Here is a 26344-nt window from a genome sequence, read left to right as displayed (position 1 = left end):
CAAGAGAAGTGGACAGTGGCTGAGGCTGAGTTCAGAGATGGATCTCTTCTCCATTATCAGAAATCTAAACAAGTCTGTACTCTCCGTCTCCACTTCCGATGCAGTGTGGCTCTCATCCTGATTTCTCCATTTATACCTCTAGCGAAAGTCTTCAGCTGCCTCAGCACGTGTCAAGACAGTGGCCTCGTCATACTCCCTTGCCTACTCTGGCTCATTCTTTTTTTTTTTTTTTTTGGTCTTTTTAGGGCCGCACCCGTGGCATATGGAGGTTCCCAGCTAGGGATCACATTAGAACTGTAGCTGCTGGTCTACACCAGAACCACAGCCACACAGGATCCAAGCTGCATCTGCAACCTGCACCACAGCTCACAGTAGTGCTGTATCCTTAACCCACTGAGCGAGGGCAGGGATCATGGGTTCGTTAACCGCTGAGCCACAACAAGAACTCTTGGCTCACTTGACTGTATATAGTTTAGTGTAAATAAAATTGCCTTTGATACTTGTAAATTACAGTCCCGTCGTCACAGAACGCGAGTTGCCTGTTCCTCTCCTGATTGTTTTCCAGCTTTGTATGCTATTTCCTTCTATTTTTAGTTTTTGCGCCAAATCCTTTACCTTTCCTCAGTGTGTAACCTGTTTCTTTCTTCTTTTCTGAGGTGACCTTTGAAAAGTTTCACAAATGCATTACCCACTCTAAAGGAGTTAATAGAAAATCCTATTTCTGATTAGCTCTGAAAAGAGGCAATGCGCATGGCTTTTAAAAACCTTAAGCAGGAGTTCCCGTCAGTGGCTCAGTGGTTAGCGAATCCAACTAGGAACCATGACGTTTCAGGTTCGATCCCTGGCCTTGCTCAGTGAGTTCACGATCCGGCGTTGCCGTGAGCTGTGGTGTAGGTTGCAGACGTGGCTCGGATCCCGCGTTGCTGTGGCTCTGGTGTAGGCTGGTACCTACAGCTCCGATTCGACCCCTAGCCTGAGAATCTCCATGTGCCACAGGAGTGGCCCAAGAAAATGGCAAAAGACAAAAAAAAAAAAAAAAAAAAAAGTTAAGCATATGGAAGTAGATTGCTTAAGGCATTTAAATACTTGATAAAAACTATTTTATTTTATACAGCTACAAATTTATATTAATTGGTATTTCCTTTCTCCTAATGCCTTTTATTTGCTTCAGTGGGTTAATTGACATTTATTAGATATTATCACAAGGCATACTAAAAAGTATTCTCTGTTTTAGCAAATTTTAAATTACGTTGTAGCTAATATATATTTCTAATACCCTGGTTTGTTTTAGTCAAATATCTTATAGGGCACAATATTCACTCCCTGACAACATCAGATAATTTTCTGTAAGTTACAATTGTTACCTTATATCACAAGAAAATACCAGTACATTGACTCTAGGTAAGAACATTAAAAAGTACGATTATTGCCTGAATTTAAATTTCAGTCTTTCTTTTCTTCTTTGTGATTATCTGTGCATTTTCCTGTTTCTCTTAGATATTGCATAGTTTATTCCTTATCACAAGAAAATTTACTTTGTAGCATAAAAGCATGTTTTTATGAGCAATGATCATCCATAACATTAAGATGCTTTATTTTACTCTAAGTATACTGCAGTTTTCAAATACTATTTTCTTGATATACATCTTGATGAAGTGTTTTTATAATACACTCAGAATTCAAATTATCACACTCTCTGAATTTTTAAAAAATGCAGAATTGTTTTCTTGTGAGATCTTGATAATGTCACTTGATTCTTCCTTTTATTTCTCCATATTTCATACAAGCAAGCTGTCTGCCCTTTCTTTCTGTACATCACAACATTTAATCAAATGAATAAATCTTAAATGCTTTAAATTCCTCCAGGATAAATTGATTACATAAATTCCAGACTTTAGTATACACAGGTATGTTTCTTTTAAATTGATCTTTTAATTTATTATCAAGTAACTTAGTAGAAAAAAATCACCCAAGACACTTTGCTGACTAGTACTTATTGTAAACCTTAAGTGGTATTTCCAGCTTCTAGAATTGCTTATTCCATATAATAGGGTAGTATTTGCAGAGAGCATATGCAGTCCAATAATCAAAGTAAAATTTTCTAGATTTTCAGTATCTTCCATGAAATTTTTATGGGCTTTCTCAGCATTTCTTTCCAATGCCATGATGGCTTATTTAAATAATGTTCTCAGTTTTTTATTTACAGCCACTGAGCTATAGTTCAAAGCCTCTTCTGACATTTTTGAGCTGGGAATCATACTGATCTTTTATTTTATCTGGGTAAAAAGGAAGCCACTGTGACAGTCTTCTAATACCAGAATAATACACTTATATTTTATTGCTTTTAATAGAGCTGCACCTTCTTCATTTGGGAACCTAAGGAATATTATTTCAGTGGAAAATTACATTCTGATCTTATATAACAACCTTAGCAAACATTCAAAATTCAAAGACCCTAAAACTGAATAAAACTTTTCCTTTTAAATGATTCCTTCCTCTCCCTTATTCCATTGTCGATTGAAATTAAACATTCAATGCTCAATGTATGCCTTCTAGTATTGTGTTCAATTTTGAAGTGATGTATAATTAAGTTAATCAAAAATACGTTTTACACTTTCACATATTGCACCAGGAAATTGGGCTGAGTCTTTGCTGTAATTAGAAATATTCAGAAATAGAAAGATGCAGTGATTTAGAAAAAAAGGGAAACTCTGGAGTCTGGAAGAATGTATAATATGAGTGAACTCTTTCTTCCAGGTGGTTTAGAATCGTTGAAAAATCTTCAGCAACTGATTGTGGACCACAATCAGTTAATTAGTACGAAAGGTCTTTGTGATACACCTACCGTTACATACCTGGATTGCTCATATAATCATCTTACTGAAGTTGAGGGCATTGAAAACTGTGGATTGCTCCAAATACTGAAGTTACGGGGAAATTATCTAAGTGAGGTAATTGCTTTGAGTTAATTGATTTCTGGGGTTAACACATTTTTATTTTGATGGAAATATCGACCATACATTTTAGCAGTTTTGGTTTATTTTTGTTCTTTTTGCTATCAGCAGTATTTGATTTCCAGTTTACTTTAAACTATTTCATACTGTATTTAAAAAATGTTCAACATAGTTATAATATCTAAATCTCTGTTTTTTAATAATACTAAATATAATCAAAAATTTTCAGTTATGATTCACTGTACAAGTGGGAGAAAATTTATATGAAATTCTAAATAAAATTTGTCATGACATGCTTTTGCTAATTAAAATTTGTCACGAAGCACTTTTTATGAAAAAAACAAATTCTTATTGAAAATAATTATTAGAAATTTTATTTATACTAAAATTCTCATAACATTATAGTTTGATTTGTGACATGCTGTTTATCAGAATATATCTGTAGTTAGTTTTGGTAAGTTTTAAATTTTTAAATTTGGTGAAGTGACAGAAATATTTTGTTTAATATAAGCTACCAACCCAAATTTAAATGCAGCTTCCATCCTTGGAGAATCATGTTCTACTAAGAGAGCTGCACTTGGATGATAACAGCATTTCAACTATGGAAACATTTTCTTCATATTGGCTGCCTTTACTACAAATCCTGACTATCTCTCAAAACAGGTAAAAATATACTTTGCTTAGTTAAGCTTAAATGCAGTGAATGATTGATGTAAATGTGTGATTGTCATAACAGTAGAAAGGCTGTTAGGTTTTTCTAATAAGTCAAAGAATGTATATCACAATGGATTCGTTATAAATGTAACTATAGAATTTTAAACATTAGTGTATTGACATACCCTCAAATTTTAGTAGAATTTGTCACATACTATGCATTTTGCTTCTTCTCAAAAAATGTACTTATGGAGATTTCTCAGGGTAGGTTTGTTTACTTTTGTAAAGATATAGTCCTTAGAAAATACAGGAGGTAGTTAATTTAATTCAGAAGGATGTTTCATTCTCTCAAGTGGTACTTATTAAGTTCTGGAAGAACGATTTTTAATCTGCTCTCAACTTGCATGTCTTTTTGTAACTGTTAAGATTGATTTAAATTTGATTTCCCTAAGGATATAAAGTAACACTTTAAAAAAAATACCTTAACGTTAAATCGAGATGGGTACCTGCCACAGAAGATCCATATGAAACCATCAAACATCTGGATCTTTGCATGGAATAACTGTCTAAAACCAAAACAGAAGCACAGTATGTGTATGTCTCCCTCTGCTTAATATTTCATTGAGATCTATTCACTCTAATATAATTAATTTGTTCATCAAAGGCACATGGAGTAGGGGAAAGGAACTACCTTTAAAAAGAAGGTGCTTCTGTGAGTTATACAGTTGTTGCAAGTAAGTGAACAAGGACAACTCATGTTAATGTGCTTACCTATTTTCTGCCCCAAGCATAGTTTTCTCTCCATCTCTGTCACAACAGTGCTCATCCTTTGAGCACTTATGTCCCAAATGATGTATCTTCCACCTAGTAAACTATTCCACTATTTGACAGATCAAAGACTGAATATGTATTTTTAAATTCCCTCAAATTGTTTCGTCACATCTAAAATATGAAAGTTGATTTGTCTCTGAAAGAATGTTCACTCCAGAATAGCTCTGCCAGATAACAGCATTTAGGTAATCTGGTCTATCACAAACTCACTGGATCTTTTCACAGCATTTTTCAGATAAGAAATACCGTTTCAATAGAAATACTCAACCATGCTTTGGACATATGCAGTAATCATTCAGTAACTGATATATGGAGCGTATTTTAAAGAACTAGATCTCAAGCCACATTGATGAGCATAACAATATTTAAAGAATTTAGGAAACATTTCAATCAAGAACACCTTTTGAGATGTGATGCCTTTGTTTTCTTTGGACAATGTCAGTCATCAAAGAAATATTCTGCTTCCAAAAATTAAAATTAATACTAGCTGGTAAACTTTTGCCCTATCAACCTGATGTGCCTTGTTTCTCATATCAATCCTATGTGACCAGAAATTTTTATAAACTAGAACTTTCTAAATTTTATAATGATTTTTACTGTAAACCAGCTATAATGGAAAAAATAAAAATAAACTGGAATATTAAAAAATCTTTTGGAGTTGATAGCAATGATTGGGACACTTAAACCCAATAATCCTTATTTATAATTTTGTTTGTTTAACATTATGACATTTGGATATTGAGAGGGTGTTTGCTATTTGGGGGGATACAAAACTGAGTAACATAGTTCCTTACTCTCAGAAAAAAAAAAAACTCATAGGAATAAAATAACTTAATCTACTGAATTTAGCTACAAAAAAGTGGTAAAATTTTCTTTTCTGTGGAAAGGTTCATTTGTGCCATATGTATGTGTAACTGGGTCACCATCCTGTACAGTAGAAAAAAAATTGTATTGGGGAAATAACAATAAAAAAGCGGTAAAATTTTTATGTAGTATATGCTATTTTGAATTTTTAAATAATATTGTCACTTACATTTGAATATATTTTGTATGGGTCTTTCAAACTTCTTTGCACAAGTAACCTTCTACCATTTCGGAGAGGATGAAAGTGTAATTCTTGAGGGCACCAAGGAAATGTGACTGATAGAAATGAGCATACAGAATAATGAAATTATTTCCTAAAACCATAGTGAAAAATAATCTTCAAACTTCAGACTTTCACAAGCTAATACCATCAGCTGTAGAAATTACCCATTTTACATTAAGCTTTTATATGTGCAGTGATTTTTTTTCAGAACTATATTAGGTTTGGTAAAAATTCAGGGTCAACAGAACTGGGTTTGAATTCTGATTCTATAGCTTATCTGTTCATTGACATTGATCAACTCTTTTCTCACTACCTGATCCTTGGGTTTTTCGTGTGTAAAAGGGTAGTAATTACCTAGCTTACCTGGATATTTTAATGATTCTCCCAAAAGGAAAATGTTATGTAAATACATTTTGCAAAGCTTGCAAAGAATATTGGATTTGTGGTAGGTATGTCTTTTAAATTGTAGATAATTTTTTTTTAATTTTTGATAAATATTTTTTCATCACAAGGAAGGAATTATGTATCCATATGCTTTTTTTCCTTCTTGCAACAAATGAAACACATATAAAGAGTGATACTTAGTACATATTGTTTGAAATACTTGTTTCATCCTGACTTCTGTTTTAAATTTTCATTAGGACATGTGACTGTTTTAAGTTTTTCTCAGTGGAGTTCTAACTGGAAGACTCTCCAGCTTCATAAGCCTTTCTACTTCCAATGAGACTCTAAGTAGGAGCAGAAAGTGGAAACTATTATCCATTGGCTGCTCATTGTACAAATCTTTTACTTTTTGTCGTCTTTGAAATTTATATCTTTTTTATGCCTAGGGCTAATGTGACAAGGTCAAATGGTATTAGGTTTTCACTAATGTCCTTTGTCTTTCTGGTTTGAATTTTCTTGGAAAAAAATATACACAGAATGTTACTAGAGGAAAAGTTCTACAGGTTAAAAAAAAAGGATTCTCCTATTAGGTTTCTACCATCCTGATGAATAGTCATAAAGGCGAATGAATAGCCAGTTTACTTGATTAAAATTTCCAAAAGAGAAAAGGAACATAATTCTAAATGTATGGTAATCCAAAAAGATAAAGCTTTGATAGTGTAAAAAATATGTAGTCAAACATTTCTGTACTTGAGTTGATTTATGCAAAGGGATTTTTTACTTTTAATTCCAAATCTTTATTAGTTATTTTTAACGAGTGTCTCATGTAACCTATATGTTACCAAATATTACCATATGACTTATTGGTTAAAAATGTGAGATATTCTGAATAAAGAGAAAACATTATTATTAGTCTTTAAAATCCTTTTAGAAGAAGGGCAAAGATTACAAATAGACTAAAGGTAAAAAGAAATCCTAGTTTTATTGTAATGAATACATTTATTAGAATCATATTTTCAGTTGAAAAACTTAAATGTCTTACTTGTAATAATAATTTAGAATGCCTGAGTAGGAAGTGCTATAAAATTAGGATCCAATTCAATAAAAATGTATTGGAAAAATTTTAAGTTTCTTTCTTTCTTTTTCAGTGTGCATGTGACATTTCAGTAAGTTTTACTGTTAAGGAGTATGTGTACAAATCATGAAATGTGTTTATATTGTAATGGCCAATATTTGGTCACTTTTCTTGTTTTGATTTTTTTTCCTGGAAATAGTTTTTAAGAAGTAGTGTTATAAAGGTGGTATAAATGGTAATATTGTACTTGGGATTTGGCTACATTTAGAGAGATCTTTTTCCAGACTCATTATTTAGTCTATTTTGTCATCGGTAGCATCTTCTGTCTCTCTTCTAATGCAGGACAGAATAATACAAGAGAGGAGTTCAGGTCACTACAAGGGTTGGTTTTGTGCAATGAGACTTCCAGTCAGTATTATTCTGTAAGGTTCTGATCTCACAATAACAGTACTTTTTTTTTTTTTTTTTGACCATGGCAGTGTGTTGGTAGAATAAAGACGTAAAAATTCCTGCAAGGACAGCTGGAGGGACAGTATAAAAACTGAAAAAGTAAAATAAGTACATATCATTGCATACTTTTTTTCTTTTTTGTACCAGCAAGTACTCCTTTAGTGGAAGCAGATATGAATCTTTAACACTTATAGTAGGGGTTAGTTCCGAAGACTTTTGTTTTTGTGATGGGAATATATTTGGTACAAAGAAATTTTTGTCCTATGTAAAGATTAGATAATCTTGCTTCATGTTTATTGCCAAATGGCTAGGGTAATGTGATATTATGTAACAAAGTATGAACTTATCTTAGATGGAAATGCAAATCAGACTGAAATTAATTTTACCTTCTTAGCTTTTGTTAACCAATACCATAAATGTTTTGAATATCATTTATATTCCCTGTTTGAAATGGATTCTTAATGACAATTGTGTCTTAGAAAATGATAGAAACTTTTAAAGGTGGGAGAAATTTTATTATTACTAAATTTGAATATGCTTGCATTAATAATGAGTATTAATTTTAAATATTAGTATATCTCTGCCAAACTTGAGTCTGTTCTATCAATATAAAACAGTTTCTATTCTTGTGTTCCTTAAGTGCATATTTTCCAACTTAAAAATAACCCCAGGGTAACCTTCCAGACCTAACAGTACTTGTAATACTTTCAATCAAGTAAACAAAACCTTTTTTAAATTAAAAAACAAAACTAGTAGCTCTAGTTTTGTTGTCAAAAAATAAAAATAAATTTTTTTATGTTTTTACCTCTTTGTGGTTTGTTATTTGTTTGAGCCAAGAAAAAAATACATAGAAAATATGAATTTTTTGCTAGTGTGGCCATATACAAAGACAAACAAACAATAACAAAAAACATTTATTTTTATTTAAATACCAAGACCCATTAAGACTCATGATATTTATAACTGATATTGGCAATTTCATAATTTCTCTTTAGAAATGAATATAAATCTTACATTATAGAATACTTAGAATCATAATTGCTGCACTTTTAGTAATTAATGTTAGTAAATGTTATTGTATTTTATTATGAAAATGAAATTTTATATGGTTACATATTTCTGCCAAATTTATAATTTATAAAGTTATGTAATTGTGTTATATAAATATATTATATAGCTACATTAATAATTTTGATAGCATTCCAATTTAAAATTTTTATGGAGTCCATTTTTATTTTCAGCTTGACAAAAATCATACCACTTTTTCATTTTGTTTCATTGGAAAAACTAGATGTCAGCAACAATTGTCTCTCTGGTAAGTTTATCATAATCTATAGTTGTTTTATAAATAATATGCTTTTGAGTTCCTGTTCCAAGTACAGTAAGGAATTGTTTTGGGTAGATGCGTTAATGACACCTACAAATAACATATCTAAGGTGTAAAGGAGGAAAAATATCTCCTCTGCCTTCTCAGGCTAGGCAGAATTAAGCTAATTAAGTGAGATAAACAGAAGAAAAGAATATGAGTTGTTGTTGTTGTTGTTTTGTCTTTTTAGGGCTGTACCTGTGGCCTATAGAGATTCCCTGGCCAGGGATCTGATCAGAGGGGTAGCTGCTGGCCTACACCACAGACACAGCAATGCCAGATCTGAGCCGCGCTTAACTGTGTGTTTTTTTTTTTGACCTGTACGTGGGAGTCTCACTAGAAAAATAAAGACCCCAAGAAGCAGTTAGAATTGAACTTAAGCAGTGCGCTGAGCAAAGAGTGGTAAATTGTGAAAATGTGGTGAGGCAGAGGCGCTTGGGCTAAGGTAGTTAATTGGATGGAAAAGTGACCAGGGAATAAAGACCTGTTTAACAAGTTTGTATATATTTCTCTTGGCCTCAATTTCCCGTCCTTGTGATAAGAATGTCTCTCTGCTTCTGGTATAGGGCGAACATCTTTCACATGGGAATTTAATCTCTTGCTTTTAAGAAAAAAAAAGGAGGGTCAGAGGGCCCTTGCATCTGCTCTTTTTTAAGTGCCTCTGACTCAAAATAGTCAGAATGCCAGAATGGCATATTGGGGTACCATGTGTTCTAAGCTCCTTCAAATGTGTGGTGAAATAATTCAATTAAGCATTTCTTTCCACTTTAAAAATCCTATTTGTTCTATATCTTTCTGACAAATCTGGGGAAATAGCACACTTGTATTTTTATATCTTTTACGCATGAAATATTGAAGATAAGTAAACAAACATGTCCCACTTGTTTGGTGACTCCTAACAGAGGAGACGTCCATTAAAAGTTTACTAAAGAGTGTTGAATTGATTTGGTGAGGTAATTCCGCCACCAGAATTTTTCCATCTCCCTTTTCCGTCAGTCCCCTCACAGAGACAATCACAGTTCTAAATTTGTTAAGACAAGTTAAATTTGACTTCTGTATCTTCATATTAATGAGTCAAATAGTATGTTCTTTTTTGACTCTAGATTTCTTTGTGACCTTCATTCATGGGAACTTCATACCATCACTTGTTCAGTTGTTTGTATCAGTAGTCTTTCTTTTTTCTCCTAAAATGAAGTGCATTGTATAAATATGTCCCGATGTGTCCGTTCTACAGATGATCAATATTTTAACTGCTGCTTGTGGCTACCATGATTATAAAGTTCCTGTGGAAATTGTTTTATAAATATTTTTGTAAACATGTATTATTAGTTCTCTTGGGTGAATGCCTAAGAGTGTAACTGCCGGATAAGAGAGTAGGTGTATGTTTGACTTTATAAGAAACTGATGAAACTGTCTTGCAAAGTAGTTGTAACACTTTACTTCCCCATCAGTGATGTATGAGAGTTCCAGTCATTCTGTTATATAAGGTGTTCCGTATTGCACTGTTTATCTCATTATGGTTTAGGTTGCACTTCCCTGAATAATTATGATATTGAACCTCTGCATACATTTATTAATAATTTTTGTATATTCCTTTGTGTCTATTCAGGTGTCCCTACCATTTTAGAAGTTTGGTTATTTGCATTTTATTGATTTGTACAGTAAATTCTTTATTGTAGATGAAATTCTTTATCAGATGTATGTTCTGTAAATGTTTTCTCCCTGTTGTTTTACCTATTAGTTTTGTTAATCGTATCTTTAGATGAACAAGTTTTAAATTTTGATGAAACTTTATTAGTTTTTTATCTTTTTAAATGATTTTTATTTTTTCCATTATAGTTGATTTACAGTGTTCTGTCAATTTTCTACTTTACAGCAGTGACCAAATCGTGCACACACACACACACACACACACACACACACACACACACACACACATACGCATATGTATACATTCTTTTTCTCACATTATCCTCCATCATTTTCTATCACAAGTAACTGGATATAGTTCCTTGTCCTATATATGCAGCAGGATCTCATTTCTTATCCACTCCAAATGCAATAGTTTGCATCTGTTAACCTCAGACTCCTAGTCCATCCCACACCCTCCCCCTTGGCAACTACAAGTCCATTCTCCAAGTTCATGCATCTCTTTTCTGTGGAAAGGTTCATTTGTGCCATATATTAAGATTCCAGATATAAGCAATATCATATATTTGTCTTTCTCTTTCTGACTTACTTAGTATGAGAGTCTCTAGTTCCATCCATGTTGTTGCAAATGGCATTATTTTCTTCTTTTTATGCCTGAGTAGTAGTCCATTGTGTATTGGAAGTATCGTGCATTGTAGTAGACCACATCTTAATCTGTTCATCTATCAGTGGACATTTAGGTTGTTTCCATGTCTTGGCTATTGTGAATAGTGCTGCAATGAACATATGGGTGCATGTGTCTTTTTCAAGGAAAGTTTTGTCTGGATAGATGCCCAAGAGTGGGAATTCTGGGTCCTATGGTAGTTCTATATTTAGTTTTGAGGTACCTCCATACTGTTTTCCATAGTGGTTGTACCAATTTACAGTCCCGCCAACAGTGTAGGAGGCTTCCGTTTTCTCCACACCCTCTTCAGCATTTGTTATTTGTTGGCTTGTTAATGATGGCCATTCTGACAGATGTGAGGTGGTACCTCATAGTAGTTTTGATCTGCATTTCTCTAATAGTTAGTGATGTTGAGCATTTTTTCATGTGCCTGTTAGCAATATGTATATCTTCTTTGAAGAAATGTCTATTCAGGTCTTTTGCCCATTTTTCAATTGGGTTGTTGGTTTTTTGGCTGTTGAGTTGTATAAGTTGTTTGTATATTTTAGACATTAATCCCTTGTCAGTTGCATCCTTTGAAACTATTTTCTCTCATTCTGTAGATTGTCTTTTGATTTATAATAGTTTTTCCTTTCTGTGTCCTTTGCAATATTTTTTGACCTCTGGATTGAGGTGATTTTCTACAGAAGTCTTGTACTTTTCATTTTTACCTTTAGGTCTATAACCCACCTGAAATTAATTTTTCTGAAAAGTATGACATGTAGGATGAGTTCCGGTTTTAAAAGTGGATTTTTAGTTGTACCAGCAACATTTGTTGAACAAACTGTTTTCATCATTGAATGACTTTGGTGTCTTTATCAAAAAATTGATTTACATTTGGCCTACTTTGGGATATATTCCTATTAACTGCTTTTCTCTTAATGGCAGGCCATATTTTCCTATTTATTTTCATGTTGAATAATTTTTAACTGTATGCTGAACATTGTACATAAGACAGTTTATGGAGTGTGGTGGTGGTTGTCTTCCATTTAGAAGGTAGCAGGTGTAATGGCAGGCAGTTAAAGTATTGATGGATAATTTTGTTTCTGTCAGCCGTAATTTTATTCTCTCCTAGAACAAGTCGTTTTAGCTTTCTTTCCTTGGTGCGTGCTCTACCCCAGGACATTGTCTTCACTCCTAATGCAGGCTTTTTGGATTTTAGCTGAACCTCTGGGATATGCAGTTAAGTCTCATTTGGCTGTGCTGAAACTCCAGTGTCCTTCACTGCTGCGTGGACTACAATGTCACTTTCAGATCTTACCCCATAGCAGGTTATTTCTGCTAGGTTTTTCAGTCTTGCCCTGCCTGTGTGGCTCCTAGCACTTCTCCAAGAACCTGCAGTAAATCCTCACTTAGACTTCTTCCCCTGCCTCCTCTCCCCAACATTATCTCCTATCAGCTTCTCCCAAGACTTTTCACCATATATTCTAGCTTCACATTTAAACTTTGCTGCTTCGCTTAGCAGAACAGCCTCTTTACTTGGTTTCCACTTTCTTGCTCTCAAGTGGTAAAGTGCTTTTATGCAGAAAACCATTGTAATTGTCAGCCCACCATGTGTGCTTCCCTTTTCTCAGAGTCAGACTTAAAAACAGGTGCTACATATCTATTGTTCAGTTTTATGAATTTTTTCTGTGGGAGAGCAATTCTAGTATAAATTACTCTTAGCCTACCCTCGATTGACCTACTGTTTTTACTTTTGAAAATATAAATAAATATAATTCTGTTTAGGCATCTGTTCAGTTTTACCACTATCCTATTACTTTTTTAGATTTTGTGTTTACAATTTGGCACAAACTGTTCTAAGCCCATTACACAAATGATCTCATTTAATTCTCACCCATGAGATAGATATAAACCTGCATCATCAAGCGGTTGTATGATTTCCATAAATTCACACAGCTGGTCAATAATAGAAATATGTATTTTGACAGCAGAGTATATATATGTTCTGAATATAGTCTCCTTTTAAAAGCATATCATATTCTACAGAATAAATCATTTTTGTTGCTTTTCTTTAATAGCTAACTAATAAAACGGTCATTGATTTATGATTATTTTTATCTGTGATACCTTTCATAATAATTTGTATTGCTTATTTTCTGCAGATCTTGCAAATACCATAAGGTGGTTTGATGCATGCTTTTCTCTCCGTGAATTGTCTCTCATTGGAAATCCACTTCTTCAAGAAATAAACTGGAGGTAAAGAAATATTGTTACACTTTATGTACATCGTTTATTAGAGCTACAAACGCCATTTGATAAAAATTGTTCTGTGTGTACTAATTGCTTTGGAAAAGTTAAAAAAATTAATTGAAAATCTATTCAAAGTAAAAGTTTTGTAAACATAATTTAAGAAATATCTTCTGCCTAAAATAATTTTTGTACATGTATAAACTAATGCAACTTTGATATAATAATTCTTACCCATACCATTGATTATGTGCCAGTTTTAATATGTTGTTAACTTGGGCTTTGTTTTTACAGCAAAGACGTTTGTTAGGAATTCCTTTTTATGAATCATCTCAATTTCATAGGTTGCTATTCAAAATTATTTCCTTTTTGCCAGTAATTTGATTTTTATTTTCTTAAAGAAAGTTAATGTCTGTTGACACATGTATTATAAGAATTATCAATTTGTGTCTTTCTTTGGAATATTGCAGTACATAGATGTAAATTAAAAAAAATTGTGATTTTTTTTTTAAATGAAACTTCTGTTTTAAAAAATTTCTCTAATCTGAAACTCTCATACTATGCTCACACCATTTCCATCAAGTTATCCACCATCGTTTTCATAATCAGGTTTTTTTAGGTAATTTACCTATCATAAATTTATCAATATGTTTGAGTGTGAACACTGTGTAAGAACTACCACGCCCAAGACATTGAACATTTTTATCACCTTGAAAAATTACTTCATGCCACTTGGTGGTCAGTCCCCTCCTCCAGGACTTGAAAAACGTCTCTCCACTCTCTTGTTGTACTCCCTGTTTCTAATGAGAAGTCTATGGATATTCTTATCTTCATTCCTCTGTCTGAGGATGCTTTGAAGAGTTTTCGTTTTATTGGTGGTTTTCAGCAGTTTGATTAGTATGTGCCTTGGTGTGGTTTTATGTAGATGTACTCTGCTTAGGATTTCTTGTTTATTTGCTTCATGTTGGTTTTTTTAATTGAAGTAGAGTTGATTCACAAAGTTGTGTTAGTTTCAGATGTACCACCAAGTGATTCAGTTATATAGTCCTAGATATTTTTTCAGTCTTTTACATTATGGGTTATTATGAGATATTGAATATATTTCTCCATGTTCTATAGTAGGTCCTTATTGTTTATCTGTTTTATATATACTAGTGTGTATCTGTTAATCTCAGACTCCTAATGTATTTCCCTCTGCCCGTGCCTTTCTCTTTTAGTAAACCCTGTGTGTTTTCTATGTCTATTTCTATTTTGTAAATAAGTCCATTTGTATCATTTTTTAGATTCTACTTATAATTGCTATTATATGATATTTGTTTTTCTTTGGCTAACTTACTTCACTTAATATGATAATCTCTAGATCCATCCATGTTGCCATAACTCTGCTTAAAATTTATTGAATATCTTAGATATAATGGATTTATAGTTTACATAAAATTTTGAAAAAATTTGGCCACTAGTTTTTTTGTTTTTTGTTTCTGTTTTTTTTGGGGGGCCGCTAGTTTTTCAAATATTTTTCTTCCTCCTTTCTATGTTGTCTTAATAGGACTCTAACTTCACCAATGATAAGCCACTTAATATATACATCAGAAGTCGCTTTGCTTGTACTTATATTTATTGTACTTTTTTCTACCTGTATTTCAGTCTTACTCATTATCACTGTGTCTTCAAATTCTGTGATAATTTCTTCTTGTTTATCGACTCTGCTGTTAATCCCATAGAGACTGTTTTTCAGTTCAGATCAGATATTGTGATTTCCATTTCTAGAAGTTTCCTCTTTTTAACATTTAAAATTTCTCTCTAGCCATGCTCATATTTTTCTGAATCATTTTGAACATATGGATATTATTTATAATAACCATTTTAACATCCTTATCTGTTAGTTTTATCACCTCTATAATTTTGAGGTCTATTTTCATTGATTTTTTTTTCTAATTTTGGGTCATATTTTCCTATTTCTTGAATGCTCAGTTAATTTTGGTTGCATGACGGACATTTAAAATTTTATACTGTTGATTTTTTAATTTTGTTTTTTTTTCCTTTACATAATATCTATTTTGTTTCTGACATGCAGCATCTAAGTTACTTGGAGTTAGTCAGATGCTTTCAAAAACTTCCTTTTAAGTTCTGTTAGCAAAGCCCCAAAGAAATCTTTAGGCACCGGTAAAACGAAGATAATAACGGTGCCTATCTTGTGGGACAGCCGTTAGATTTGAATGGGGTGATATACATATTTTGTTGAGAAAAAGTCCTGGCACATGGTGAGCACATATGCATCCATTATTTTCTATTACTAGGTTAACCAGATTTTATATGGGTTATTTAGTGTATGTCCACTGTATGAAACCAGTGTCCTAACGTGTTGGATATTCTAAGGGAAATTCAGTGTAATCTATGATTTCAAATAATTTTTATAATCTTGTTAGAGACAGAAAAAGTATGCAAAAATTATTACCATGAAAGCTAATGGTAGCAAACACTGATACAGTATGTACTTTGTGCCTAGCACTGTTCTCATTTAATCCTCACAATTTGCCTAATGAAATAGCTACCTAGTGTTCCCATATTATACCTAAGGAAACTGAGTTACAAAAAGGCTAAATAAGTTGCCTAATTTCACAGCTAGCAAGTAGAAGACCCAGGATGCAAATCCATGCATTTCAGCTCCAGGATCTGTGCTCTTAATTCTTATATTTTAGTAGCTAATAAAATACAAGTGTCAGATGATTGTTGTAGATAACAGATATGCCTTAGAAATTTGTAAATATTGTCTTCATTTAGTGTGACCAGGAAAAAGAAAAGTACTTTGTGTGTGTGTGTGTGCTTTTTTAGGGCCACATCCACGGCATACGGAGGTTCCCAGGTTAGGGGTCCAATCAGAGCTACAGCTGCCAGCCTATACCACAGCCATGACAACATCAGATCTGAGCCACATCTGTGACCTACACCATAGCTCAGGGCAACGCCAGATCCGTAACCCACTGAGCAAGGCCAGGGATTGAACCTGCAACCTCATGGTTCCTAGTCGGATTTGTTTCCACTCCTCCAGGACAGGAACTCTCCAAAAAAAGTACTTCTAATGGAGGAAATATGCAAAAAAAGGAGGGACTGTTAAAGGTGAAGTTAGACTCTAGAAGAAGACTTGAAATTAGATCTATTCATATTAAGTGGGTATAGTGGGAAGTTGGAAAGAAGCAAGAGATCAAGTACTTACACTGACAGTGTGTCAGAGAGTAGGCTCAGTACCTAGACATGTTACTCCACGTTACAGTGGGTTCTAATTATCATTTTCATTTTATGGTGCTGAGTAGTTATGCTGGGAACCACAGGGGAAGCCATATCATTTTCATTTTCCAAAGCTATTTACTGAAGGTTAGATACTGTGTGATTTGTTGAGTTGTGGAGTAAGTGATGTGATAGAATTTGAGTTCTGAGGCTTGGAGTTGACACACTGTGCTATGCTGTTTCACATGATGTAGTACTGCCAGTTTGAAAAGGGCTTCATGTGCTAGGATAAAAAAGTCTCTCACCTCTGCCAGTCATGGAGAGGGATTACAGCATAGTGAATATCTACGTAGGCCTTGTGAATAACCAGCTCAGGTGCATATCTAGTTCCTAGATGTTTCCTAGATGTTTGCCTTTCTCAAGTTAATCATCTCTTTCTTCATCTGTAAAATGAGAATAATAATAGTACCTATGTCATAGGATGTGTTCCTTATGATAATATAGGTTATACCACACGACAGCAAGCTCGGAGATCTTTTTTTTGCTATTTCTTGGGCCGCTCCCGCGGCATATGGAGGTTCCCAGGTTAGGGGTTGAATTGGAGCTGCAGCCTACGCCAGAGCCACAGCAACACGGGATCCTAGCCGCATCTGCAACCTACACCACAGCTCAGGGCAACGCCGGATCGTTAACCCACTGAGCAAGGGCAGGGACCAAACCCGCAACCTCATGGTTCCTAGTTGGGTTCATTAACCACTGCGCCACGATGGGAACTCCAAGCTCGGAGATCTATATGGTTTTTGTTTTGTTTTGTTTTTGTCTTTTTGCCATTTCTTGGGCCGTTCCCACGGCATATGGAGGTTCCCAGGCTAGGAGTCTAATCGGAGCTGTAGCTGCTGGCCCACGCCAGAGCCACAGCAACGCGGGATCCGAGCCGCATCTGCGACCTACACCACCGCTCATGACAACGCCGGATCATCAACCCACTGAGCAAGGGCAGGGATCAAACCCACAACCTCATGGTTCCTAGTCGGATTGATTAACCACTGCGCCATGACGCGGGAACTCCAAAGGATTTTTTGTTTTTTGTTTTTTTTAATTGTTTATATTACATTTGCCATCAGGTTGGCCTGTTTGAGCTGACCCAAACTCGGGCTGCTTCCACTTTGTGGCTCCTGTCGTATAACTTCAGTGGAACCTCACTTTTTTAGGTAGTAGATTGTGGTGGGAGGAAAAGACCACCAGGAAAGCACAACTGACATTTAACCAGTTTGCCCTCAAAAGTGGCAGTGCTCACTGATCTTATGTTGTATTGGCTGTAGCTAATCCCATGGCCAAACTAACTGCAAAAAAAGCTAGGAAACCCGGAGAACATGAGTATTCGAACACACCGTTATCCCATGTGTGTTCTCTGAGGGATAAATAGGTGAGGAATAGATACATTGCCACATGAAAGCGCTTCATATTAGTGCCTAGCACATAGCACACCTGACAAGTGCTAGCCATTGTTTTTTTTTAATTTTTATTGAACTGATTTACAATGTTGTCTTAGTTTCAGGTGTACAGCAAAGTGATTTAGTTAAACACACACATAGAATTTTTTTTACATTCTCTTCCATTATATGTTATTACAAGATTTTTGAGTATGGTTCACCAGGCTACACGCTAGGTTCTTGTTGGCTATCTATTTTATATATGATTGCGTGTATATTTTGATCCCAAGCTCCAATTTACCCTCACCCCACCTTTCCCCTTTGGTAGTCTTAAATTTGTTTTCTACATCTATGAGTTTATTTCCGTTATGTAAATAAATTCATTTGTATCTTTTTTTTTAGAGTCCATGTATAAGTGACATCGTATGATATTTGTCTTTCTCTGTCTGGCTTACTTCACTTAATATGATAATCTCTAGATCCATCCATGTTACTGCAAATGGCATTATTCTTTTTATGGCTGAGTTATATAGTCCATTGTGTATATATACCACATCTTCTTTATTCATTCCTCTGTCAGTGGATATTTAGGTTTCTTCCATGTCTTGGCTCTTGGAATTAGTGCTTCTATGAACACTATGGTGCATGTATCTTTGGGAATTAGAGTTTTTTCCAAATACATATCCGGGAGTGGGATTGCAGGATCGTACGATAGCTCTATTTTTTACCTTTTTAAAGCAACCTCCATACTGTTTTCCATAGTGCCTGTATCATTTTACATTCCCACCATCAATGTAGGAGGTTTTCTTTTTTTTTCCACATCCTCTCCAGAGTTTATTATTTATAGATTTTTTTTTGTTAATGGCCATTCCAACAGGTATGAGGTGATACCTCATTGTAGTTTTGATTTGCATTTCTCTAATAATTAGCAATGTTAAGCATATTTTCATGTCTCTTTTGAACACCTGCATGTCTTCTTTGGAGAAAAGTCTATGTCTTCTGCCTATTTTTTGATTGGATTGCTTGTTTTTGGATATTGAGCTGCATGAGTCATTTGTATATTTTGGAGCTTAATCCCTTCTTAGTTGCTTCATTTGCAAATATTTTCTTCCATTCTCTGGGTTGTCTTTTCATGTTGTTGATGATTTCCTGTGCTGTACAAAAAGTGTTTAAGTTTAATTAGGTCCCATTTGTTTATTTTTGGTTTTTTAATTTCCATTATTCCAGGATACAGCTCCAAAAAAATATTCGTACACACAGGAATTCTATAGAATGTGGTCAACAGGGCTTGAAATTTTACCTTGGAATTTTTTGATGTTTCATTGGCAGTGCTAGCCATTATTTTTAGGGAGCTATAGAAAAAATTTGAGTAGTTGTGTGAAAAGGGAAATAGTAATTGAGGAAGCTTTTTTTCAATAGAAAAGTAACAAGAGATTAGGGAAAAGTAGCTAAATTAGAGTCCAAGCATTAAAAATGGCTAAAATTAAGTAGTAGAAGTGACCCGATATCTTTGCACAGATCCTTCTAGTTCAGAGTAGGCCTTGTATGCCTTGTATTTAGTAAACATTCAAAATTATTTGTTGAGGGAGTTCCCATCGTGGCACAGTGGAAGCGAATCTAACTAGGAACCATGAGGTTGCAGGTTCGATTCCTGGCCTCGCTCAGTGGGTTAAGGATCTGGCATTGCTGCGAGCTGTGGTCTAGGTTGCAGTCTCGGCTTGGATCCCGCATTGTTCTGGCTGTGATGTAGGCCAGCAGCTACAGCTCCAATTCACCTCGTAGCCTGGGAAATGCCATATACCCTGGGTGTGGCCCTAAAAAAATAAAAAAATTATTTGTTGAGGTAATACATTACTGAATTTAATTACATTATAATGTGTAAAAACTTGGGAAAGTGCATATTTCTGCCCCTCTAATTTTTCTTTTGAATTTATTTAATTTTAGTGATTGAAAATCTTATTTTCTGTATATTAAGAATTTATATTATTATCGATTTGCAGTAATTATTAGTATCTGGAGTTCTAAAATTGGAGTCCTCAGACTCCTGGGGAACCATAGTGTTTATCAGATTCTCCAAGTTTCCTAAGAAGCTGATCTTAGGACAAGTTGTTATAGGAAATGTTAGTAACTATTGGTTAATGTCAAATCATAAGGGAATCAGAAATTATAAGTATTTAAAGAATTTTTGTGTATATGTGAAAAGGCCGCCTAAGCATGTTTCTAGGCCTCTTGCCAGCTTAGTGAAGGACTCCTTCTTCTGAAGTGGAAGCACATTCACCATCCAGATGTACTAGCTTACACTCTAGGGCCGTACTTCTCTTCCGTTGAGACTGAAAGCACTAATCCCCAAGTTCTGGATCCTTATTTCCAGGAACCGAATCTTAGAGTGAAATTTCCCGTACAAAAAGAGGAGTATAATTAGGTCCCAAAGCCTGCTTGGCAGATGATATTATTTATAATGAAAAGGTCTAATGAGTATTTTTAGAGAGATATTTTTATCCTCCCAAGTAAGTGTATAGAACAAGTTATATACTTTGTATACAAAGACAAATTTTAGAAAGTAGTTGTGCTCATTACTTAAAGCAAGCTCTTTAGGGAGCAATGGTTTTTCTACTAGGTGTTGGGCAATAGGACATGACCTGTTGCTTTTCAGGTATCAGTTACCTGAACAGCTGCCATGTTGCCAGTTGCAAACAACTAGAAACAAAACTATGTCCTGATAATCTTTTAATTTATTTATTTTTCATTATTTCATTTGTAGGAAGTACAAGCACGTATTTTATTGAATATATATATATGTGCCTGTTGTAAAATCTACTGATTTAACACTGTTATAAGTATATAAGGATAAATATTCACATTTTACTCTACTTACTAAGTATATATGCTTTACAGTTTTATAGAAAATATTTAATTAGAAGTAATACTGAAAGAAAATAGGTATAAATACTTAGCTGTTATAATTTTTGTGTTTAAATAAACTTTTCTGGACCAGAGTAATAATACAAACTTGAAAATTTTACCTATAAAATTTTACTTAGGTCACTTGCCCTAATACAGCTTTCCTAATTTTAAAAAGTTCATTTACCTAAAAGATTTAAAATCCAGTAATCTATAAAATGTGGATTTGTTAATGTAAGGATACACCCAAACTTTAACCAGTGTGTTCCGATGAACTTTATATAGCCCCCTGATACCAACTAAAGCATTAGTTAAAGATTTTCCCACTTGGCTTCTTGCTTTCATGTCCAGCCAGTGATAGCATGAACAAAACTGATGTACTCAAAAAAATTTCTTTTTAAAACTTAATCCAGAGATTCAGTTTGGAATTTCCTTTGGGAATGTGTTTCATTCATTAATGATTAATAGAGCTTCTTAAGTGACAGAATATTCACCAGGAAGTTTTCACTAAATGAAATATTGACTCAGCCCTTGACTAGGAGAAGCCCAGCTGGAAAAACTAAGGTTGAGATCTTGCAGTGTCTTTATACTTCATTTCCAACATGAATCAACTTGTTACAGCACTTTCTAATATATTTATCATAGACTCTTATAAGGCTGCGTTTGAATTTAAAGCCAATCCGTGCCCTACTAACTTATATAAATCTCATTACTATTTGTTAAAAAAAACTGAAAAAAAATGTTTAAATAAAACACGAACTCCAATCTGGATATTCATTATGTAATTCATACATTTCAAGACACCGTCATATCTTTTTTTTTTTTTTTTTACTTTTTCAAGACACTCTTTCACTCTTGAAGAGCCAAAGTAAAGCTTTACATCCAAAAAAAGTTCAAAATATTCTGACTCAAATAAACTGGGAACTTTTTGTGTAAAGGTGATGAATGTAACATCAAAATTTTCCAAACATAAAATTTCAACCCCTGTTGACCCAGGTTCTCTAGAATTATTGTGTGTAGCTAAAATATTATACTTAATGACATATATATCAATAACTGTGTCCAAAATACAGTCCACGATGATAAAACTATCATTTTCCCCCTGGCTTATCTAATATCAATTAGCATCTCAACATCTTCCACGTGATCCCAGTTGCAACCCCTAAGAACAACTCTAATGACCCGTATTGTATTTGATTTATTTTTCATTGCTTTGGTTATCTGGTGCATAAATATTTGTTTTATTGAATTAAATATTTATGGAGTTCCCATTGTGGCTCAGCAAGTTAAGAACCCAACCAGTATCCATAAATATGCGGGTTCAATCCCTGCCCTCACTCTGTGGGCCTAGGATCTGTGGTTGCTAAAATAAATAAAATATTTGTGGTAAAATATTGATATGTTCCTTAACCTGATTGGGCAAATTCTTATATTTTTGCCTCTTGGAATGTATTAAATTATCTGGTTAAAATGGCCCTTCAGAATACTATGACATTCTATGATGCCACCATCAGCCTCATTCCAAAACCAGACAAAGATACCACCAAAAAAGAAAACTATCGGCCAATATCTTTGATGAATATAGATGAAAAAATTCTCAACAAAATCTTAGCCAACCGAATCCAACAACATATCAAAAAGATCATAGACCATGACCAGGTAGGGTTCATCCCAGGTTCACAAGGATGGTTCAACATATGCAAATCAACCAACATCATATACCACATTAACAAAAGAAAAGTAAAAAATCATATGATCATCTCAATAGATGCAGAAAAAGCATTTGACAAAGTACCACATCCATTCATGATCAAGACCCTTGCCAAAGTGGGTATAGAGGGAACATTCCTGAACATAATCAAAGCCATTTATGACAAACACACACCAGATATAATACTCAATGGGGAACACCTGAAAGCCTTCTCACTCAAATCTGGAACAAGGCAGGGATGCCCACTCTCACCACTGCTCTTCAACATAATTTTGGAAGTCCTAGCCACAGCAATTAGACAAACAAAAGAAATAAAAGGCATCCAAATAGGAAGAGAAGAGATCAAACTGCCAGTGTATGCAGATGACATGATACTATACATAGAAAACCCTAAGGACTCAACCCCAAAACTCCTTGAACTGATTAATAAATTCAGCAAAGTGGCAGGATATAAGATTAACATTCAGAAGTCAGTTGCATTTCTGTATACCAACAATGAAATATTAGAAAAGGAATACAGAAAGACAATACCTTTTAAAATTGCACCTCACAAAATCATATACCTCGGAATACACCTGATCAAGGAGGTAAAGGAGCTATATGCCAAGAACTATAAAACTTTAATCAAAGAAATCAAAGAAGATGTAAAGAAATGGAAAGATATTCCATGTTCCTGGATTGGGAAAATCAGTATTGTAAAAATGGCCATACTACCCAAAACAATCTACAGATTCAATGCAATCCCTATCAAATTACCCATGACATTTTTCACAGAACTAGAACAAACAATCCAAACATTTATATGGAACAACAAAAGACCCAGAATCGCCAAAGCAATCCTGAGAAACAAAAACCAAGCAGGAGGCATAACTCTCCCAGACTTCAAGAAATACTACAAAGCCACAGTCATCAAAACAGTGTGGTACTGGTATCAAAACAGACAGACAGACCAATGGAACCGAATAGAGAACCCGGAAATCAACCCTAACACCTATGGTCAATTAATCTTTGACAAGAGAGACAAGAACATAAAATGGGAAAAAGAAAGTCTCTTCAGCAAGCATTGCTGGGAAACCTGGACAGCTGCATGCAAAGCAATGAAACTAGAACACACCCTCACACCATGCACAAAAATACACTCAAAATGGCTGAAAGACTTAAATAGAAGACAGGACACCATCAAACTCCTAGAAGAGAACATAGGCAAAACACTCTCTGACATCAACATCATGAATATTTTCTCAGGTCAGTCTCCCAAAGCAGTAGAAATTAGAGCAAAAATAAACCCATGGGACCTCATCAAACAAAAGCTTTTGCACAACAAAGGAAACCCAAAAGAAAACAAAAAGACAACTTACAGAATGGGAGAAAATAGTTTCAAATGATGCAACCGACAAGGGCTTAATCTCTAGAATATATAAGCAACTTAGACAACTCAATAGCAAAAAAGCCAACAACCCAATGGAAAAATGGGCAAAAGACCTGAAATAGACTGTTCTGCAAGGAAGATATATGGATGTCCAGCAAACATATGAAAAAATGCTCAACATCGCTGATTATAAGAGAAATGCAAATCAAAACAACCATGAGATACCACCTCACACCAGTCAGAATGGCCATCATTCATAAGTCCACAAATAACAAGTGCTAGAGGGGCTGTGGAGAAAAGGGAACCCTCCTGCACTGATGGTGGGAATGTAAACTGGTACAGCCACTGTGGAGAACAGTTTGGAGATACCTTTGAAATCCATACATAGAACTTCCATATGACCCTGCAATCCCACTCTTGGGCATCTATCCGGACAAAGCTCTACTTAAAAGAGACACATGCACCCGCATGTTCATTGCAACACTATTCACAATAGCCAGGACATGGAAACAACCCAAATGTCCATCAATAGATAATTGGATTCGGAAGAGGTGGTATATATACACAATGGAATACTACTCAGCCATAAAAAAGAATGACATAATGCCATTTGCAGCAACATGGATGGAACTAGAGAATCTCATCCTGAGTGAAATGAGCCAGTAGACAAAGACAAATCCCATATGATATCACTTATAACTGGAATCTAATATCCAGCACAAATGAACATCTCCTCAGAAAAGAAAATCATGGACTTGGAGAAGAGACTTGTGGTTGCCTGATGGGAGGGGGAGGGAGTGGGAGGGATCGGGAGCTTGGGCTTATCAGACACAACTTAGAATAGATTTACAAGGAGATCCTGCTGAATAGCATTGAGAACTATGTCTAGATACTCATATTGCAACAGAACAAAGGGTGGGGGTTAAAAAAAAATGTATACATGTAAGGATAACCTGACCCCCTTGCTGTACAGTGGGAAAAAATAAATTAAAAAAAAAAGAATGCATATTTGCCCTAATGCTGATTCTTATCTGAAACCCTGTTTTTCTCCTTTTAGACTATAAAACTCCCTGCAGTTCTTCCCCAATGGAGGGCACAGTCTTGAGCTTGCTGTGGCCTCTACTGCCTGGGAAAGCAATAAAAGCTATTTTTTTCTCCTTCACCCAAAAAAATAAAATAAAATATAATAAAATGGCCCTTCATTCCAACCATCAAATTGCTTGTGACTAGAAAGCTTATTTCTTTATATATTTGGTATGTACTCTCTAATTTTAGAGTTACAGCAATACTTTTTCTAAGAATATTCACACCATGTATATGAAACTGAAACCAATTTTAATCTATGATATTATCATTGAATTGTAACTGTCTAGAACCACAATATGTCGTATTTTAACAAATTGTCTGGATAGCATTGATATATAGAATATGGTATAAGTATCCATGCAAGCTAATTTTTTTTCAATTTAAGACAATTTGCAAATGATTTGAATTTTAGAGTTTTTTAGGAGTTTTTTTTTTTTAAACTTTAAACCTGATCATCTCTGATTTTAGCATAACATGTTGTAGTCTATTTCCTTCCCAGTGTAGCGGTTTTTATTACTTAAGGTGTGAAGAAAGGCTATATTTTAAAAATACAAATTTCCGTGAAGCTAGGAGTAGAGGTCTGTGTGTATCTCAAAAAGCATCCCCACATACCACTGATGCAGTAGCTAAAAGACAGTCTTTTCAGAAATGCTACCCTGAAGGGTTGAAGATACTACTAAGGATCTAGCTCGAATTCCTATCGCAGCGGATTTAGAGTGACCAAGACAAAGAAGTGATGTGTTAAAAGAATGTGTATGTATCTATGTAAGAATACATATATATATATATGCATGCATGTATGACTGGGTCACTTTGCTGTATAGCAGAAATTGACAGAACATTGTAAATCAAATATAATAGAAAAAAATAAAATCTTAAAAAATTAAAAATATTTTTTAAAAAAGGATATGTTAGACCCCGAGGTTCTCATGTTCGCAGCCAGAGCTTTGCCTTCCTTTTGCTGACAGCTCATTTAGCCAAACTGTAACCTGGAAAATGGCTGCTCAGGAGTATTTCATAGGTGTTATTGAATCTGCACTACCATTGTGGGTCCAGCATCCTGGTGCAAAGTTTTTTTATATTCAACAGCTTGCTGAAATGATTATACCCTAGCAGAAAAGAAAACCAGCTTTACCTAACTCCTAAGAATTCCAGCTTATGATAAGATAAGATACTTTAAAAGACTAATGCCTGTCATTGGCACATTTCATTCCTTCTGCTGGTCAGGTGCATTCTGGAATTAAGGTATCAGAAATTTTCCTGGCACCCAAATAA

General features: G+C 34.4%; 1 protein-coding gene across 7 annotated transcripts in view; it reads left to right on the top strand.

Annotated features, from left to right (window-relative positions):
- The window catches only part of LRRIQ1 (leucine rich repeats and IQ motif containing 1), a 232695-nt gene that overhangs the window by 92163 nt on the left and 114188 nt on the right, over window positions 1–26344 (top strand). For all 7 annotated transcript variants that reach the window (XR_014845500.1, XM_021092795.2, XM_021092790.2 and 4 more), the window contains exons 11-14: window positions 2758–2951; window positions 3490–3617; window positions 8677–8750; window positions 13260–13353. Coding sequence is in view for 6 of the 7 variants with exons in the window: in XM_021092795.2 (XP_020948454.2) it covers window positions 2758–2951; window positions 3490–3617; window positions 8677–8750; window positions 13260–13353 (490 nt within the window). In the remaining variant the exon portion in view is untranslated. The remainder of the gene's footprint in view (window positions 1–2757; window positions 2952–3489; window positions 3618–8676; window positions 8751–13259; window positions 13354–26344) is intronic.

The sequence above is a fragment of the Sus scrofa genome, chromosome 5, assembly GCF_054392235.1.
Source record: "Sus scrofa isolate SSC_HxYL_T2T_F1_AM1 chromosome 5, Sscrofa_HxYL_maternal_Yorkshire_Landrace_v2.0, whole genome shotgun sequence".
Lineage (NCBI taxonomy): Eukaryota > Metazoa > Chordata > Mammalia > Artiodactyla > Suidae > Sus > Sus scrofa.
Note: the sequence above shows the minus strand (reverse complement) of the source record. Positions and strands in the feature narration are given on the sequence as shown.